General features: G+C 33.1%; 1 protein-coding gene across 1 annotated transcript in view; it reads right to left on the bottom strand.

Annotated features, from left to right (window-relative positions):
* LOC145283500 (salivary peroxidase/catechol oxidase-like) overlaps positions 1–21,267 on the bottom strand; it is a 94,248-nt gene that overhangs the window by 31,830 nt on the left and 41,151 nt on the right. Inside the window, exons 7-10 of the mRNA XM_080132325.1 lie at positions 13,356–13,462; positions 7,577–7,678; positions 6,219–6,311; positions 1,396–1,826 (exon numbers count right to left, since the gene is read on the bottom strand). Coding sequence (XP_079988451.1) covers positions 1,396–1,826; positions 6,219–6,311; positions 7,577–7,678; positions 13,356–13,462 — 733 coding nt within the window. The remainder of the gene's footprint in view (positions 1–1,395; positions 1,827–6,218; positions 6,312–7,576; positions 7,679–13,355; positions 13,463–21,267) is intronic.

The raw sequence follows: 21,267 nt of genomic DNA, 5'->3' as shown, positions 1-21,267 counted from the left end.
TGTATATTCATTTTTCGGGTAGTCGTTTGTTGGCTTTTCTGCTAAACACTCTAACTAAATAATATCGACGAAATATCGAAAAACAAAGAAACAAAAACAGTTTTGAAAAATAAAGAAGCTTTACTTACTTTAGTAAAATAACCCGAAACAGCAAAATGCGTTATCAAAAAAGTAAACACGTAATTACTATAGTTTTTTAAAGCAAAGAATCGATATAAATATAAGAAGAAAATGGCGCCCTTTTCAAGCAGAACAGCTTCGTTTCAGTTTTACAGTATTGAACAGTGTAGTATTGCGCTGTCGGATTCAGGGTTGTACTATTGTAATGTAAAGAACACAGAGAAAGGGTTGTAATCAACTGAATTCCTTCTAGTACACTGACAAAAAAGCTTACACAGATATATAAATAAAAATAAAAAATTTATGTAACTGTTTTTAAAAAGACACGTACTCACGTGAGTAGGATTTTTTCCTTTTCTTGACACGATAACAAGTAACGTTCTTATTTTTTATTATTTATCTATTTGCAAGTGGAGAAGGAAAAAAAACAGTTATGCAAAATTTGTGTCGAGAATTGTCTAAAGTTCCGACTTTTTTTTTTGGTTTTCACTTTAATAAGAACGTAGATTTATGATGTGAATTTATTCGACACAATATGGTTCAACTCAAAAAAATAAATAAAAGCTAACGTGAATTAAGATTAAAGTTAAGGTATTATTGTGGACCCTCACCCTTTTACAAAACCTTGTTAAACTTTGTGACATATTTACATTCTATGGAGGTCAGGTGCGAACGAACACCCCATAATTTTATTATACCATATTTCTTCAAACTGAAACATAGTTATCAAAGTATACTTAGGCAAATAGATATGAAAAGTCTTTGTTAAAGTTTGTGCGATATTTCCATAATGTACAGGCGCGAACGCAGACCCCACAATATTATTATACCATACCTATTTAAGTTGAAACATACTTATAAAAGTATTCTTATGTACATCTATATCAAAAACCATTGTAAACGTTTTTTTTCTTCATTTTTTATTTCCATACTTTGATGGCCAGACGCGAACGTAGACCCCACAATTTTTATGAACCACAGTTCTGCCAGATCAAACATACCCATTCCTGATTCTCGATACATCTTCTATCATTACATGTAATCAGTTTTTTTAAATAATCAACCATATAGGAGCCTATTCGTGACCACACACACACACACACACACACACACACACACACACACACACACACATTCAGCTTTATATTATATTATATTATATATATATATATATATATATATATATATATATATATATATATATATATATACACACGCCGGGTATATACAGCTAGTATTATATAATTTTGCATAACGGAATATTCATATACCTACCGTGAGAATCTCGTCAGTCTTTCCGTACATAGTTTTCAATAACGTAGGCGACCCGAAGGCGGTGTTTAGATCAGATGAACGCTTCGTAAAAAAAGACCGGACCATAGAATGGCCGAAACGGAAAGCCGCAGTTGAGAAAGCGTTTCGTATACTCGGGTCAACCGTTCTATCGTAGACATTATGGAAACCACTCGAGGGACTAACAAGACCAAAAGAATTCATGACCTGCCCGTTGAGAATGGTCGGCAGAAATTCATTGTAGTTGATGCGTTGTATGATGGCCGCGACTATTCGTTTGGTCTCTTGGAATAATTTCTCGTCGTTCCAACCAAGCCCCATGTTGTTCAACTGGCGGGCAATTCTATTGTGTTCTCGGAGAAATAAAGTATGGATACTCGCAAGGCCCATTTGTTCATTGACGCGACGATCACCTACAAAAGAATAGAAGAATATAAACGGTATTTCTTTAAAATAACACCGTCATGAAAAATAAACGCATTTTTATTATTATTATTATTATTATTATTATTATTATTATTATTATTATTATTATTATTATTGTTATTGTTATTGTTATTTATATTATTATTATTTTTATTATTATTATTATTATTATTATTATTATTATTTATAATTGAATATTTGACTGTTTATTCTAAACATTAACATGTTTTAATTTTAATCTTAGAATAAACAGTTTAACATGTTTTAACATGCTAATGCTTAGAATAAACAGTTTAACATGTTTTAACATGCTAATGCTTAGAATAAACAGTTTAACATGTTTTAACATGCTATTGATTAGAATAAACAGTTTAACATGTTTTAACATGCTAATGCTTAGAATAAACAGTTTAACATGTTTTAACATGCTATTGATTAGAATAAACAGTTTAACATGTTTTAACATGCTATTGATTAGAATAAACAGTTTAACATGTTTTAACATGCTAATGCTTAGAATAAACAGTTTAACATGTTTTAACATGCTATTGATTAGAATAAACAGTTTAACATGTTTTAACATGCTAATGCTTAGAATAAACAGTTTAACATGTTTTAACATGCTAATGCTTAGAATAAACAGTTTAACATGTTTTAACATGCTAATGCTTAGAATAAACAGTTTAACATGTTTTAACATGCTATTGATTAGAATAAACAGTTTAACATGTTTTAACATGCTAATGCTTAGAATAAACAGTTTAACATGTTTTAACATGCTAATGCTTAGAATAAACAGTTTAACATGTTTTAACATGCTAATGCTTAGAATAAACAGTTTAACATGTTTTAACATGCTAATGCTTAGAATAAACAGTTTAACATGTTTTAACATGCTATTGATTAGAATAAACAGTTTAACATGTTTTAACATGCTAATGCTTAGAATAAACAGTTTAACATGTTTTAACATGCTATTGATTAGAATAAACAGTTTAACATGTTTTAACATGCTATTGATTAGAATAAACAGTTTAACATGTTTTAACATGCTAATGCTTAGAATAAACAGTTTAACATGTTTTAACATGCTATTGATAAGAATAAACAGTTTAACATGTTTTAACATGCTAATGCTTAGAATAAACAGTTTAACATGTTTTAACATGCTATTGATTAGAATAAACAGTTTAACATGTTTTAACATGCTATTGATTAGAATAAACAGTTTAACATGTTTTAACATGCTATTGATTAGAATAAACAGTTTAACATGTTTTAACATGCTATTGATTAGAATAAAGAGTTTAACATGTTTTAACATGCTATTGATTAGAATAAACAGTTTAACATGTTTTAACATGCTAATGCTTAGAATAAACAGTTTAACATGTTTTAACATGCTAATGCTTAGAATAAACAGTTTAACATGTTTTAACATGCTAATGCTTAGAATAAACAGTTTAACATGTTTTAACATGCTATTGATTAGAATAAACAGTTTAACATGTTTTAACATGCTAATGCTTAGAATAAACAGTTTAATATGTTTTAACATGCTAATGCTTAGAATAAACAGTTTAACATGTTTTAACATGCTAATGCTTAGAATAAACAGTTTAACATGTTTTAACATGCTATTGATTAGAATAAACAGTTTAACATGTTTTAACATGCTAATGCTTAGAATAAACAGTTTAACATGTTTTAACATGCTATTGATTAGAATAAACAGTTTAACATGTTTTAACATGCTAATGCTTAGAATAAACAGTTTAACATGTTTTAACATGCTAATGCTTAGAATAAACAGTTTAACATGTTTTAACATGCTATTGATTAGAATAAACAGTTGAACATGTTTTAACATGCTAATACTTAGAATAAACAGTTTAACATGTTTTAAAATGCTATTGATTAGAATAAACAGTTTAACATGTTTTAACATGCTATTGATTAGAATAAACAGTTTTACATGTTTTAACATGCTATTGATTAGAATAAACAGTTTAACATGTTTTAACATGCTAATGCTTAGAATAAACAGTTTAACATGTTTTAACATGCTAATGCTTAGAATAAACAGTTTAACATGTTTTAACATGCTAATGCTTAGAATAAATAGTTTAACATGTTTTAACATGCTAATGCTTAGAATAAACATTCAAATAATCACCGTGGTCGAATGCATAGATGTATGCTGCAAACGACAGGCTTGAAATGCGGACATATTTAGCTAAGAGACAAGAAGAACTAAACAATTGAATCGTTTTGAATACGAGAAATCAGACTACTTCAAACTCCAGAGAATCATGTTAACTCAGAATAATGGACGCCCTTATCAGTATGTTCATTTGCGCGACAGTCGCCTACAGAAGAAAAGATCATAAATGGTATCTCTTTATAATAACATCGTCATGAAAAATAAACGCATTTCATTTCAAACATGCCAATGTCTAGTCGGATGCGTAGATGCTGCAAACGATAGGCTTGCAATAGGAACATATTTTACTAAGAAACAAGAAAAACTAAGAAATTGGATAGTGTCTTTAAAATAGTAATAATATTATAGGTTTGCATTACTGTACACATAGATTCGAAAAAGTTGTCAAAAAAAAAAAGCAAACAAATATATAGCAAATAAATGTTATCAAAGGCAAGATAAATTACTTTTCTACCTAACTGGATATATTTTTAGTGTTTTTATTTAATGTAACATGTTTATTCAGCTCGAAAAACATACAATGTTTAGCGATGTATTGGAAAGTTAAAAAATGGCGCCCGACTCTCTCTTTGACACGGTAAGTTTGGGAAAAGGAGGTAAAAATAAAAGACTAGACAAAAGACTGTTAAAAACTCACCAAATACATGTCAGCCTATGTCACGGTAACATATATTGAGCGAGTTTTTAACAGTATTTATCTAGCTTTTTTAAAAAATTTTAACTCCTTTTCCCAAAGTTCCCGTGTCAAAGAGAGAGTCGGGCGCCATTTTTAATTTTCCAATACATTGGTGAACACTGTATGTTTTTCGAACTGAATAAACATGTTACATTAAATAAAAAAACTAAAAATATATCTAGTTAGGTAGAAAAGTAATTTATCTTGCCTTTGATAACAGTTATTTGTTATGTATTTGTTTTTTTTGCCAACTTTTTTGTGTATCTATGTGTACAGTAATACAAACCCAATATTATTTTTGAATACGAGAATTCATTTTAAGTAATCAGAACACTTCGAACTTTATAGAATCAATGTTGACTTGAAATAATAAACGCCCTGATGCTTTTATAACCAAAGAACAACCCACCATTCTCTAGTAGCAATGTTTTGTGGTCAATCCCAAATTACAGCAATATAAGTACTTGCGTGAATCGTAACAACACTAGAAATAACTATGACTAGAAAAATATTATGTTGATGCGAAAATAATGTCGTTTTTTGACGTTCAAATTCAAAGCGAAAAACGATATTATTTTTGCGCCAACCAAATACCTAGAGAAATTTGTCAACAACAGAATCATCTGATGCTTAAAATAAGAAGAACTTCATTATTCCTTGTTCCCAAGTCTCTTTGAATACCAAAGCATTAGGATGTATAACGGTATATATATATATATATATATATATATATATATATATATATATATATATATATATATATATATATATATATATATATATATATTAATTGAAAATATTTACTTCCTTGTTTTTTTGCCTAAATACAAAATACATTATTTGTCGTGATTAATGCGTGTAAATTTTTTCTTTTTTACTAGGTATGTCACTATTTATCAAGTTACGGAGTTCACTCTAGAATAAGGGTTAGGTGTCAGGTAGATGGAGAGACAGCAAAAACAGCCTTGGAGGGAGTTGGATAGGGTTAGGTTATCCAAGAGGACGGTTTAATACGAACCTAATCACATTAAATTTGAAGACTGCCATGTTATAGTCAGAGGGGAAGCAGACATTCGGTATTCCGTTGCACAGACGAACATTTCTAGTAAAAGAAAACTGCTGATGGAATCTTCGTTTAGCTTTCGGCTAAGATAGAGAGTGAGGTAAGTAGTTGGCGGTTTTTACAGTTAGGCGAGTTAGAAGTAGGATAGACATGTTGGAGTTATTGTGACAAAGGATGAGCAACAATACTCATTTTCCCACTCTTTGGAATGGATTTGTGACTAGTTTGTAATCAATGTACATTCTTTTGTATTGCTGTAAATATTGCCGTAATTTTTATTTTTGTTCCAATTCAAAGTGCCCCTTTTTGGGAAGCTGGATTTTCCTTACATTAAAAACCGACTTTGCGTCTAAATTTAACTTCGTAGAAAGGCAAGTAAATAAATATCGAGTCATGAAAAGATGAAAGTTTCTCACCAGCTTTGAAACAATAATTATCGGTCGAAGTTAAAATACAACTCTGTTGGGGATCTTTGGGCAGAAGATGAGGGGACGATTCTTTCATCTGACCTGAAAAATAAAGCATTAGAACTCATTTAATATATATATATATATATATGTATATATATATATATATATATATATATATATATATATATATATATATGTGTGTGTGTGTGTGTATATATATATTATAGAGTATATATATTATAGTATACTATATCATATATATTATAGTATATAAATATATTATAGTATATATATATATTATAGGGATATATTGTATGTATTATAAATATATATATATATATTGTGAATTTTATTCTTTGATTTGTTTACATTTTAAGTCGCTGATGATATGAATGTATTGTGAACGACATTTTAAATAGTAAAACGTAAACCTACGCCAATAAGATATGTAACATATAGTCGATTTTAAAAATGTAATCTGCATTTTACTGTTACATTTGCGATCAGACACTTTATTGAATTCATTTCAATACACTCCAACGCCTTATATATATATATATATATATATATATATATATATATATATATATATATATATATATATATATGCATGTGGGGTTGTGTGTGTATGTGTGTGTGAGAGAGAGAAAGAGAGAGAAAGAGTCTAAAATCCTCAGACTAATCAAACACATACAAACATAGACATAAACGCGCATACAAACAAGTACGTAAGCACGCACATAAGCATATACAATAATATACAGTTAAAAAGACATAAAAAACACACAGTTATACGCAAACTCACACAAACACATACAAACATACTTAAAGCATAAAAACTCACGGAAACACAAAAACATCAAAGCATACACAAAACGCAGTAAGCACTAAAACATACACAAATATACACAAACACGCACACACACACCCACACACAAACACACACACACACACACACAAACACGCACGCGCGCAAAAACTCACATACAAGCACACAAGTACACAAACGTACACAAACGCACACTATCTTTTTACTTCCCCCTTTTAGCCCGCTCTATTGACAATCTAAGGTAATAAAAAAGAAAAGAATAAAAATGTTGTAAGAGAGAGAGAAGTGAAAGAGCGAAATAGAGATAGTAGGAGAGCAAGTGAGAGAAAAGGGGTAAGTTTTTTTTTATCTTGTATTAATTTTTTCTCGCTTTGCCAATTCACTTTTTCCGGGTTTAAACAATTTTGTCTGAGTTCTATATGTGATGTGACGCAACTGGTCACATTTTGTTTTAGTATATCATAGATTATATTATTCACCACAAGGAAAACTGCGTCTTTTACGCACTTAAAAATAATTCTTTCAAGTTGTATACCTTGTACATGACTTCTGAGCTGAGATTGATCCCCATCGCTGATACCGTAAACAGCCCCTCCGTCGATAAAGGATGTTATTTGATTAAGTTGCTCACGAGAACCTGCAAATAAAGTAGAGCAGATTTTCATTTATTAATATAAGTTAAGTAATTCGTTAAGCAATTAGACGTTTTTGTGATAGAACTTCTTGCATATAATAATATATGATACTATTGACGCCCCCAAGTGTTAGAAATTAAAAAAGGAAAATACATGACAAAAAATGATAAAAAATGTTTAAGAACAGAACAAAGATATAGGAAGTTATTCACCAAGGTACACAAAAGAAAGATGAAATAGAATTGTTAATGAAAGTGTGTCAGTGGTTGGGACAAAAAGAGAGGTCAACAGAGGTCAGTATATTTAGAGTTAGTTTACGGACATTTTTAAGAGCGGCAATGAGTTTTGCGACAATTTACGACAGTTAGGGACAATTTATGGGCAATCTCTAATTTGCCACAGTTGAGGACAGTTGACAGTTTGGGACAGCACAAGGCATGCCGTGGCTCGAAACAGATCGAGATGAGTTGACGTCAACTGACAAACATGGCGTCGACAGAAGACGTAGATGTAGACCTTAATTAAAGGGTTGTTTCCCGCGCTGGTATCACAGACGCACCTAGAACCCAACTAACTCACACAGAATGCGTTTTCTATGTTTTCTTTGAAGTTGTTTTTATTTTATATAATTGTAAAACAGTGCGTGCCTATCATAGGCAGCTACCAAAGTGAGAGACAACGACACAGTTATAAAAGAATATAGAATACGGAAACAGCGTTTGGGTGTACGATTGTTGCCGAGAGAGGGCACGTGGTCGCACATTATCCCTTAGCAGTAAATCGTCGTCAGTGTTTGAGCTTAATTACAAAGCTAGATTTAATGGTATCTCTAAGAGGGAACCCCGATGCCTTACCGGTGTAGCTAATTCTGAGACATTCAGTTTCAGTTTCTAGGCCAAATAAGCCGTCCGCTAATATACCTACGGGCACTGAATAAATTAGATACATTCACTAGAAGATATCAGGCGGGTGTATATATATATATGGTTGATTGTGTGATGGAATGGACGCACCTATCAGGCGAGAATGACAAATAAGTAATTGTTTTGTTAATAATTTGTTCCAGATTATTTGAGATTTGGGTTGCGTAATGTAGTCGACGTACGGGTCGACGAAAATGAGTTCATTGATTGTTTCGGTTAAAGATTTATTTTAAATTTATTTATGAAAGAGAGGAAATGTTATTTGCTTTGAGATTTCGATTGATGACAAAAGAAATTGTCAACTCAAAAGAGTTGGTTCGTTGATTTTGGCTGATGATCTCAGATGTGGAATCATAATTGTCCTTGGAAAACGAGGATTTAAACATTATTTTCAATGTCATAACATGTCGCTTGTGCCGTGCATATCGACAGGTACTGTCGAGATGGTGTCAACACATGTCACATCCACATTCACTGAGGATGTTGGCAACCTCAACATGATTACTGCCGTGAGTACCTTTTAGTAGGAAACAAATCGGATAAACTTAATGCTAATACTTGTATCAAGCAAATAACAAAGGAGTAGAAAGGGGACCTTTGTAACTCTCGTTTCTCCCATTTCGTCCTTTAGTCTCCACGCATTTTATGAGGGATGTTTCTCATAAATAGGGGAGAATTGTTTTGTGCTTCGGAATCTAACATTTATCATTGCCTAGTTTTTTTTTACCTTGATGTAGTTTATTTTCTGAGTTCCTTACATTAAGTGACTTCATATCTTGTCTGGAGCGATTTCCATAAAGAAAAAGGCTTAAAAGATACTTCTTTTTAGTGAAAGGTAAAATAGGTTTTTAATCTGAATTCATGTGGAATTTCATGAAACCTTGACGCAAAGATATTTTTCGATAGAATCCCATACAGGCAAGCTCGGAGCAGCTAAAAGAAATATTTATTTTTGCAGTATGAAGCATTCGAGTGCTCCAGAGAGTAAACTTTGGATGAAGACAGTGGTTTTCCTCGCATATGATAAAAGCGAACGGGTGGCGAAGTGGATGACAGAGAATTATGGTCATTTTATATTAATTTTAAATGACGTCTCCTATAAAGCCACTAAATTATCCGTAATGAAATAACTGAGTTGCGAAATAATACTGGGACACGCTTTTTTTGCAGCAACATTCACAGATTGAAATTCCGTTCGGCGGTTCAATGCCCGCATTAAAAATTTGTGGATTGACGACAGCAAAAATCCAGTACTTGTCACTTTTCGAAAACTTAACTGAAAACTATAAATTAGAAAGACGTTTTTCTTATAATAATAAAAAAATCACTTAATCTGAGATAAAAAAAAGACTACTCGCGAAGGGTATCATTGAGCCTTGCAAATCATTATGGAGAGCTCAGGTAGTTATAACCACTTCTGAAAACCATAAAAAGAGAATGGTTACAGATTACACCAAAATCATAAATAAATGAACTTTTTGGACGCCTTTCCACTATCCAGGATAGATGAAATGATAGGTGAAATAGCCAAATATCGTATGTTTAGCACTCTGGACTTGAAAAGCGCGTACCATCAGATCACCATTAGACCTAGAGACAAGATATACAGAGCTTTCGAGGCGAATGGTCGAGTATATCAAGTTCGCAGGATTCCTTTTGTCGTTACGAATGGAGTAGCCAGCTTACAAAGGATAGTCGACCAAATCATAACAGATGAGAAGCTGGAAGGCACATTTGCGTACATTGACAATGTCACAATCTGTGGCCATAATAAAAAGGAACACGACGAAAATCTCAGACGATTCATGTCCGCTGTCGACAAATACAACCTTACCCTAAACGACGACAAATGCTCGTTTGGATTGGACAAAATAAACCATACTGGGGTATACAATAAGCAAAAGTTTTATAGCACTGGACGCAAATCGATTGAAGCCTTTACTCCAGATGCGCGTCTCTCACAATCGGCGTTTCTTTCGGCATGCTATGGGTATGTTTGCTCAATGGATTGCATCGTTCTCAGAAAAGATACATCAATTAACACAAGTAGAAACATTTCCTCTGCCCCGTCAAGCCATTGAGGCATTCGAGGGACTGAAAAAGGATATTTCGAAATCAGGAATTACAACAATAGACCAAAATATTCTTCTGGTTGTTGCAACGGATGCATCAGACTATGCTATTGCTGCTTCTTTGAGACAAGCTGATCGTCATGTAGCCTTTTTTTTTTCAAGGAACCTCTCACGAGCTGAATGACGACACCCCGCAATTGAAAAGGAAGTCTACGCCATAGTTGAGGCATTAACAAAATGGCGACCCAACCTGATCAGACGCCAATTTAAACTTATTACTGACCAAAAATTAATTACTTTTATGTTCAACTCTAAGACTACAACCAAAATATAGAATGAAAAAAAATAGCGAGATGGAGAACTGAACAATCTTTGTCGTCAGCTACCGACCCGCCAAGGAAAACTTAACAGCTGAAACACTGTCAAGAGTATGCTGTACAGCATCAAGCTGGGACGAATTCCAAACTACATAATCTCTGTCACCCGGGCATTACTCGAATAGTCCACGCTGTGAGGTGTAGAAACCTGCCTTTCTCAGCGGCGGAGGTAAAAAGATAACAAATTCCTGCCGAACGTGTGCTGAAATAAAGCCCCGGATGTATAAACCCAAAACTGGCATTTTAATAAAAGCAACACAGCCGTTTGAAAGACTCAATCTTAAAGCAAAACAATGAACCGATATATATTAATTGTTGTCGACGAATATTCACGGTTTTCTGTTGCTTGCCCTTTGCTCAGACATATTGGCTACCGCAATTATACAATGCGTCTGCTCACTATTCACTGTTGTTGGAGTTTCTGCCTATATACATTCGGACCGAGGGATTTCTTTCATGCCAGAGCAGCCTCGACAAGTAGCTATAATCCGGACACCCCCCTAAAACCCTAAGGGTACCGGCCAATGCGAAAGATATAACGCAATTATTTGGAAGACCGTTCAATTGGCTGCATCAAATAACGGATGTTCAATTGATAATTCGGAAAATCTTCTTATCGATTTATACGCCATTCTATCCCAATTGTTTACCGCCACGAATGCCACCCCACACGAAAAGTTTTTTTACCTTTTTTTTAGCGACGGAGTTCGGCAGGAGCTTCGCTTCCATCTTGACTCTCTCGATCTGTGTTTCTGAGACGACATGCACGTTACACCAAGAACGATTCCTTGGTGGACGAGATAGAGCTCATAGAGGCGAACCCCCAGTATGCTCTAGTACGACATGCAAATAGTAGAGAGTCTAATGTGTATCTTAGAGACTTAATACCTGCCCGAGACGTGTGGGCAGCCCCTTGGGACAGACCAACTCCTGATACTGAAGCCCCCCCCCACTGGAAGATTATGGCATTGAAATTGCTCCTGACACGTCGTCTAATAACACTTTCCGTTAGGCTCCGTCAGATATTTCGGATGGCCCAGCACTTGAATCTCTAATATATGAAGGACTAGCACCGAAAAAACAAAAAAAAAAACAAACAAAAAACGTGTTCATCCAGAGACTGACTCTGACGTAAAATGGCTTGCTCCTCTGAGAAGGAAACCTTTCAGAGCGAGGTATTTTAGAGCCAACAGACAAGCTCGCACTGAAGAGCCCCCACCCTGTTTGAGCACTCCGACATCGAATCATGAACTGCCGAGGCGGTCACTGCGAACTAGTAGTGAGCCTGGACATTTAAGAGACTTTCTTCTCCACCAGTGTGAAATTCGGTGGGGAAGAATGTTGTGAACATGGATTATCTCCTCTTTGATAATCTAAGCTATAAAAGCTGTACATTTCCGCTTGTCAAGTAGACGAGTAGTAAGATTCTTAATTGAGTAAAAGATTACTAGACGGAATCTCCTGTCCTGTTTTCATTACACAAACAACATGAAGCCCAAATGGGTCGTATTCAGCACTAACTGACCCGTAAAAAGAAAAACAAAACAAACACTAAGAATAAACATTCAAAGGCTTTGAATTATCAAAAACTATTTTCTAAAATGACCGAATTCGACATTAAAATACCCCCAAAGGGTTGATATACCGTAAAAAGAAAACAACCAAACCAAACACATTGAAAAAATATTTAAAGATGTAAGGAATTTGAAACTTAAAACTTTTTTCTAAAATTACTGGGTTGGCATTAAATCACCCGAAAAGTGCTGGTACGTTGTAAAACAAAACAACCAAACCAAACACAACGAATAAATATTTGAAGATATAAAGAAGCTGAAGCATAAATGCCTTTCCCAAAATTACTGAATCAGCATTAAATGACGCGAAAAGGGTTGATATGCCGTAAAACAAATAAACCAAACAAAACATAATAGATACATGTTTAAAGATATAAACAGCTTGAAGTATGAGAACTTTTACCAACATTACTGCATTTAGCACTGAATGACCCGAAAAGGGTTGATATGCCGTAAAATAATACAACCAAACAAAACCAAACCAAACATTATTAATACTTGAAAGTTTCAAGAAATTAAAGTATAATAACTTTCTCCAAAATTACTGGTTTCGGCATTAAATAATCTCAAAAGGATTGATATGACGTCGTACCAATTCCTCATCATCAACTTCGACACGTAAGATGATGAATGCCAATGGAAAGAGAATCTTCCCAATTTATATTTTATGCTAATGAGTTCACTTCTCTTCAAGACTTTTTCTTATCATTTCGTAAAAAATTCTATTACTTACCAAAATTACATTTAGAATTCGGAGCTTGCATCGAGCGGACAAAATTCAAGCAGTTCTTTGTAAAATGTCTGTCATTTGGTGGGATTGGAATTGGAAAACAAGATTCCCTAGAAGACAAAAATCAAGATTTAATCGTCTGACAAAACAAACAAACACACACACACACACACACACACACACACACACACACACACACACACACACACACACACACACACACACACACACACACACACACACACACACACACACACACACACACACAACAAAAAAAATAAAGCAAAATAAAATCAAAGAAAAAAAAACACTAAAATGCTACAAGTAATACAAACAATATTAATATATTCGTATAATTTGGTTTCATCGAACTACTGTTCTCATCTTGAGTATTATTTGAACAACGTTTCGATCGATGTAAACTTCGCCTTCTTCAGGTATTTCTTGTCAAACTCAGGAATGTTTCTGTCGAAGTTGCGAATTTGGACGGAATTTCGAATGGACCCTTTATTTACTGAAAAGAAAAATCTCCAAAAGCAATTAACAATGTTTAAAACAAAATAAAACCTTATGGAGATCTTCTCAACACAATCAGGAGGCGCAAACTAAAATAATAAGAGTAGAAGGAACAGTCACAGGAGGAAGCAAGAAGAGATGGGAAGACAACATCACAGAATGGACAGGGTTGAAGCTGAGCGAGGCGGTTAAACGTGCGGAGGACAGGGAAGGATGGAAAGGATTCGTTGACTTGTCATCTGTAGCGCCCCAACGGCAACCGACACGGAGCAGGTAGAGGTGAAGGGTGCGTTGCCTTTGCAAGCACGGATTGAGATTAAATTCAATTGCGACCAGAACCGACAAACAACTTTGAATCGGCACAAAGAGCAGACGATCGCAGTCTGTACTATGAACGGTCACAGGCGTGTAGTTAAAGTGCATGTTATAGAACATTCTTCATGCTTTAAATATTTTTACACGCAGAATAATTTGTAATGTTTAGAAATGTCTTAGAAATGTTTAAAAAGAAATGTTTAGAAAAAAATGTTTAAAAAGAAATGTTTAAAAAGAAAGATTTTAAAAATGTCTAAAAAGAAATGTTTTAAAAATGTTTAAAAAGAAATGTTTAGAAAAAATGTTATAAGAATATTAAAAAATGTTAAAAAAGAAATATTTAGAAAAATGTTTTGAAAGAAATATTATACAGATGTTAAAAAAGAAATGTTTAAAAAATGTTTAAAAAATGTTTAAAATTAAATGTTTAAAAAGAAGTTTTTAAATAGAAATGTTTAAAAAATGTTTAAACAGAAATGTTAAAAGAAATGTTTCGAAAAAATCTTCAAAAAGAAATGTTTAGAAAGAAATATTTATACAGAAATATTTAAAACGAAATGTTTTGAAAGAAATGTTCAAAAATGTTTAGAAATAAATGTTTAAAAAGAAATGTTTACAATTAAATGTTTAAAAAGAAGTTTTTAAATAGAAATGTTTAAAAAGAAATGTTTAAAAACAAATGTTTAAAATGTTTAACAAAGAACTATTTAAAAATGTTTAAAAAGAAATAGTTCGAAAAAATCTTCAAAAGAAATGTTTAGAAAGAAATATTTACACAGAAATGTTTGAAAAGTAATGTTTTGAAAGAAATGTTCAAAAAATGTTTAGAAATGAAGTTTAAAAAGAAATAGTAAAAAAAGAAACGTTTTAAAAGAACGGTTTAGATAGAAATGGTGCGAAAAATATGTTTAAAAATTAAATGTTTAAAACAAAATATTTAAAAGGAAATTACTCAAAATAAATGTTCAAACAGGAATGTTTAGAAAGAAATGTTTAAAAGGAAATATTTTAAAAATGTTTAGAAAGAAATGTTTAAAAATGTTAGGAAAGAACTATTAAAAATAAATGTTCAAAAAGAATTGTTTTAAAATGTTTAAAAAGAAATGTTTAAAATTAAATGCTTAAAATTAAATTTTAAGAAAGAAATGTTTTAAAAAAGAAATGTTTAAAAAGAAATGTTTAAAAAGAAATGTTTAAAAAGAAATGTTTAAAAAGAAATGTTTCAAAAGGAATGTCGAGAAAGAAACCTATAAAAAGAAATGTTTAGATATAAATGTTTTATACATAATGTTATATGTATATAAAATGTTATATATATATATATATATATATATATATATATATATATATATATATATATATAATTCCATGTTAATATTTTCCAGAGGTAAAGCAACCAATACAGATTAACGAGATTAAGACAAGTGTTCAATAGCAAAGTAGGGCAAGATATAATTTTTTAAATTAATTTTACATAAGCATTAATATGTTGCAAAACATTCATGAACGTGTTTCATTTATCAGGGGGTCACATCACGTGTCATTTAATATTTGTAAGGAGGTCGGAGAACAAAAAGGAGACGGTAAAGTGTGTATTGAAATAGAGAACAGAAACAGAGAAGAAAAAAGAAAGGAAGGAAAAGATGAGAAGATAAAGAATAAAGAAAAAAGAAAATGAGAAAGAAAAAGGAAAAGTGTACAAATAATAACAATATCATTAATAAAGATATACATAAAATAATAAAATAATAAAAATAAACATTATATATATATATATATATATATATATATATATATATAAGCTGGGGCAAAAATAACAGGTGTTTTAGCAATTGCTAGTACTCTGACCTATATTATTAACAAGGCCGATAGCCATTAGTCGCGTGCTCTCGTGTAATGAATGAATGCGTGAATGTAGGATTGACATGAAATTCTTAAAGATAAACTAAAATGACCGAAAAATGGGCTGAAATGACTTAAATAAATAAAAAGTAAATGGCTTAGAATGACTTCAATGACCTTAAGAATGAAGTGAATGACCTTAAGAATGACTTGAATGCTTAAAAAATAACTGGAATCCTTCAAAAACAACTTGAATGATCTGGAGAATGACTTGAATGGCTTTGAGACATTGATTGTAAAGTGGGTGATCATTTTACATTAAATTAATACAGAAAAGTGACCCCCCTTTATATCACAAAGTTACAAACATAAGTAAAGCATGTAGTAAGAACAGATACTACACTTTGATCCTGGCCAAAAGCTCAAGAAAAGCTTTATTTATTTGCTCTCCCACCGAGCAAATTAGGCACAAGGCCGATTTCTAATGTTAGGAGTGAAGGGGAAATGGGGAACAACTCCTCGGGGAGTAGGGGAGCTGGATAGTGACAATTGGTATGAAGGGTTGCCCCTACATTGACCAAGGTCTTATATGTGGGGTTTACCCGACATATGGTCTATCTTGCAGTATCTGCCGAACAGATACTACACTTTGATCTTGGCCAAAAGCTCAAGAAAAGCTGTATTTATTTGCTCCCCCACCGAGCAAATTAGGCACAAGGCCGATTTTTAATGTGAGGAGTGAAGGGGAAATGGGGACCAACTCCCCGGGGAGTAGGGGAGCTGGATAGTGACAATTGGTATGAAGCGTTGCCCCTACATTGACCAAGGTCTTATATGTGGGGTTGCCCCACATATGGTCTTTGCTTGCAGTATCTGCCGGAACAGATGGTATTTATTTGCTCCCCCACCGAGCAAATTAGGCACAAGGCCGATTTTTAATGTGAGGAGTGAAGGGAGGGGGAAGGGGAAAAGGGGACCAGCTCCCGAGAGGTGGGAAATGGGAGCTGGTTAATGGTCAGACAGTGGGGTTGCCCCCACATCTGGTCTTTGCTAGTCATAGCTAGTCATAGCTTGCAGTATCTGCCGGAACAGATACTACACTTTGAGATATTAAATCCTTTATTCATGTTAAAAATACATTGAAAATCAACACCGAACAAAAATCTTAGGCACATCAAAAGGCCGAGAAAAGCTTAAAAATCTAAGAACAGCATCTATTAATAACAGACCTTTGATCTTAACCAAAAAGGCCAAGCACAAAAGTGTTACGGATAGACCGACTGATCGACTGACAGACCGACCGACTGACGGAGTGACTTATAGAGTCACTTGCACGCCACTAAAAATACATCGAATATGTACCGTTTTGTCCAAAGACAAGCCATTTTATAATTTAATAATGAATTATTTTGTTAGTATCAGATAAAAGTTCAAAATAAGGACAATAAAGGTTTTTGCATAGGAGAGCTACGTGAAAAACAACGAGTCAGTCATAGCTGTTCAGAGAGAATTTCCTCGATATTTTAATCTTATTCAATATCAGGCAGTTCTCAAAAGAGACACAATTCTAAATTGTGTACATTCAAAAAGACATACTACAGAAAAAAGCGTCGTAGGGCACCAAGAACAGTAAGCACGCCATATAATGTGGAGTACGTTCGAGATGCTATTCTTAGGAGCCCGAAGCAATCTGGTCGGAAACATTTTGCCGCCCTTGGAATTAGTGTTCGCACCACTTCTATCCGTAAAGATTGTCACGCAAAAACTTCAGCAAGCGGACTATGAAAAGCAGCTTTACTTTGTACGCCAAATGGTAGAGATTTTGAAAACAAATGACAACCTAATTTTTTTAATGAGTGGTAAAACCCATTTTTATCTGGATAGAATATTTAATCGACAGAACTGTCACTATTGGGTCGCGGAAAACACTAAAGAACTGCACGAAAACTAAACTAATTTGATTTTATTGTTTTGAATATAATGCTGGAAATTCTGTTACTGTTAATTCCGAACGTTACATTCAGATGATCAATATTTTTTCTGCCTCAATTAAATTCCGATTCTACGTGTTTGGTTTCATCAGAATGGAGCAACAACACATCGCCAGGAATTCAAAAGACATTCTCCAACAATTTTTTATTTCCAGATTTGCTGAAGATTCATGGTCTCCCCGGTTCTTCAACTTATCCAAATGTGAAATTTTCTTGTGGGGATATGTTAAGGAACGTGTTTATCAGAAAAAAAAAACCCACGTACCATTGAAGAATTAAAAGAAAGAGATCCGTTTTGTAATTGCAGAAATAGACAGAGAACTGTCGCAGAGAGTGGATACAAACTTTCATAAACACATTCATATCTACATCAATGAAAATGACCATCACATCAAAAATATATTTCACACTTGACTTAATTAAATGGCAAACCTTTTAGAATAAATTGGCAAAAAATTATTTCATTTTCAATAAAATCTTATATTTTATGATTTTCTTTTCTTTAAAACACCTGTTATTTCTGCTCGACCTCACACACACACACACACACACACACACACACACACACACATGTATATATTCAGGTTTGAGATGTTCAAAAGTTGTGATTAATGAAAACAATGAGGTTGTTAGATAGAGCGCAATAAAAAGAGCAAAATATTTTTTGTATTAATTATTTGAGGGTATAGAGTTACATATGGCCGCTACAAATAGCCATCTGTTTCAGTCAATGAGACTTCCTCAGGCGACCCGGAACCTCTCGACGCCACAAAGAAAAATGGAAACAAATTGAAAATAAAAAAAGAAAAAATGGAGCGCTTAAAAAAAAAAACATCAAAAGATCATAAAAAGTTGCGAGCTCTCTAAAAAAAGAGGGTAAAAAAAGGATAAAAATGGAGAGACCGCACTTCAACCTATTTGGAGATTAATTTTTATTTTTTTATTTCGGACTATTAGTCTCATCTTTATTAGTTGTTGTTTGTTTGTTTTTATTGGTTCACAACGTTTCGGTCAACTTCCTCTGGCCTTCGTCAGGTGGTAACCGCGACGGATAGGAACTTCGAATCTCCTAACTGCATTCTCAGCCATCACTGCCATCCGTAGTTGTCGTCGTCTCACCACATTTTTGACCAATTACCTCTGGCACGCTTTGGGTGGGATTGAAACCGCTATCTTCAGACAATGTTCATCTGGAACCGTAGAGATTCAACGTCTCTATCAACTGCGCCACGGGCCCCGAAGGGCGATCAAGGTTGGATTCTTTGATCTTATAAATCCACATTTATTCATTATCTGATCTTCCATAGTCGGGTCCGTACCGATTGGTATATATATATATTATTCCTTAATTGGAATTTTTTATCTTGATCGCCCTTCGGGGCCCGTGGCGCAGTTGATAGAGACGTTGAATCTCTACGGTTCCAGATGAACATTGTCTGAAGATAGCGGTTTCAATCCCACCTAAAGCGTGCCAGAGATAATTGGTCAAAAATGTGGTGAGACGACGACAACTACGGATGGCAGTGATGGCTGAGAATGCAGTTAGGAGATTCGAAGTTCCTATCCGTCGCGGTTACCACCTGACGAAGGCCAGAGGAAGTTGACCGAAACGTTGTGAACCAATAAAAACAAACAAACAACAACTAATAAAGATGAGACTAATAGTCCGAAATAAAAAAATAAAAATTAACATAAAAATGCTCATCTCAAAATAAAAAATTCCAATTAAGGAATAATATATATCTATTTGGAGATTATTCAAAAATTGATTAACAACTGGGTATAAGTCTGAAATGATTAAAGTGGGTCATAATTTTACTGGAACTGTAGATTGTATAGGAGAGTGGGTATGAGGGTTCTGCTTATACACTGATTTTCACGTGTCAGGAAAAGCAAATTTGCAAATGTTTTAACGTGATCAACAGTGTCCGCCACTATTTGTATTTTTCAAATACACCGATAAACAATGTTTTTCGAGCCGACTAAACATTACATCAAATAAAACAGGGTTGTACTATTAAACACAGATACGAAAAAGTTGTCGAAAAATAAATATATGACAAATAAATTTTATCAAAGGCAAGATAAATTACTTTTCTACCTAACTGGATAAGATTGTAGTATTTTTATTTAGTGTAAAATGTTTAATCGGTTCGAAAACATGTAGTGTTTATCGATATATTTGAAAAATACAAATGGCGGCAGACTGTGTTGAACACGTTAAGTTTGGGAAAATGAGTTAAAACTAAAAAACTATAGAAATACTGTCAGGAACTCACTCAATATATGTTACCGTGACATAGGCTGACATATATTCGGTGTTTTTTTAAACAGTATTTTGTATAGTTTTTTTTTAGTTTTAACTCATTTTCCCAAACTTAACGTGTTTAACACAGAGTCTGCCGCCATTTTTAATTTTCAAATATAGCGGTAAACGCTGTGTTTTTCGAGTCGAATAAAAATTTTACATTAAATGAAAACACTACAAAATAATACAGTCTGGTAGAAAAGTAACTTATCTTGCCTTTGATAATATTTGTTATACATTTGTTTTTTTGACAACTTTTTCGAATCTATGTGTACAGTAATACAAACCCAATAAAAGCACTAAAAATTATCCAGTTAGGTAGAAAAGTAACTTATCTTGCCTTCGGAAACATTTAGTTGTTATATATTTGTTTTTGTTGACAACTTTTTCAAATCTTTGTGCAAGTACAAACCCGGAGGGTGTATTTTTCTGTCTATTTTTATTTTTGGTACCGCGCTATTTTAAAATAGTTTTTCCAAGTTAAATTTAAATTTCACGATATCTTTTTTGTATTTTTTTTTTTACATTAGGTCCACCTCCAAAATTTTCTTTAAAATGGCTACTTTTAAAGGTTTTCAACAATGCTAAATAAGAAAATCTCATTTAAAATTTGCAGAGGCAAGTCATTTTTGAGATATAAAGACCTGTACTATGCACTATAATTCACTGGCGGCCATGAATAAACATTCCCAACCTCCCCATATTAAGAACGACTTTCGGAATAAACAACCCTAACCTCCCATGTAAAAACGGCTTTTAGAATAAATACCACCATTCTTCCTATGTTAAGAACGGCTTTCGGAATAAACACCCCAACCTATCCATGTTAAAAATGGTGGAGATGGACCTAATGTGAAAATTTACCTTTTGTCTTTTTAATAAATTGTTCGTTTAAATAGAATAGTTACAAAACACCATCCCTTCCCCATGGTAAGAATGGCTG

The sequence above is a fragment of the Euprymna scolopes genome, chromosome 8 (genome assembly GCF_053919585.1).
Source record: "Euprymna scolopes isolate OS-2025 chromosome 8, ASM5391958v1, whole genome shotgun sequence".
NCBI classification, from domain to species: Eukaryota; Metazoa; Mollusca; class Cephalopoda; order Sepiida; family Sepiolidae; genus Euprymna; species Euprymna scolopes.
Note: the sequence above shows the minus strand (reverse complement) of the source record. Positions and strands in the feature narration are given on the sequence as shown.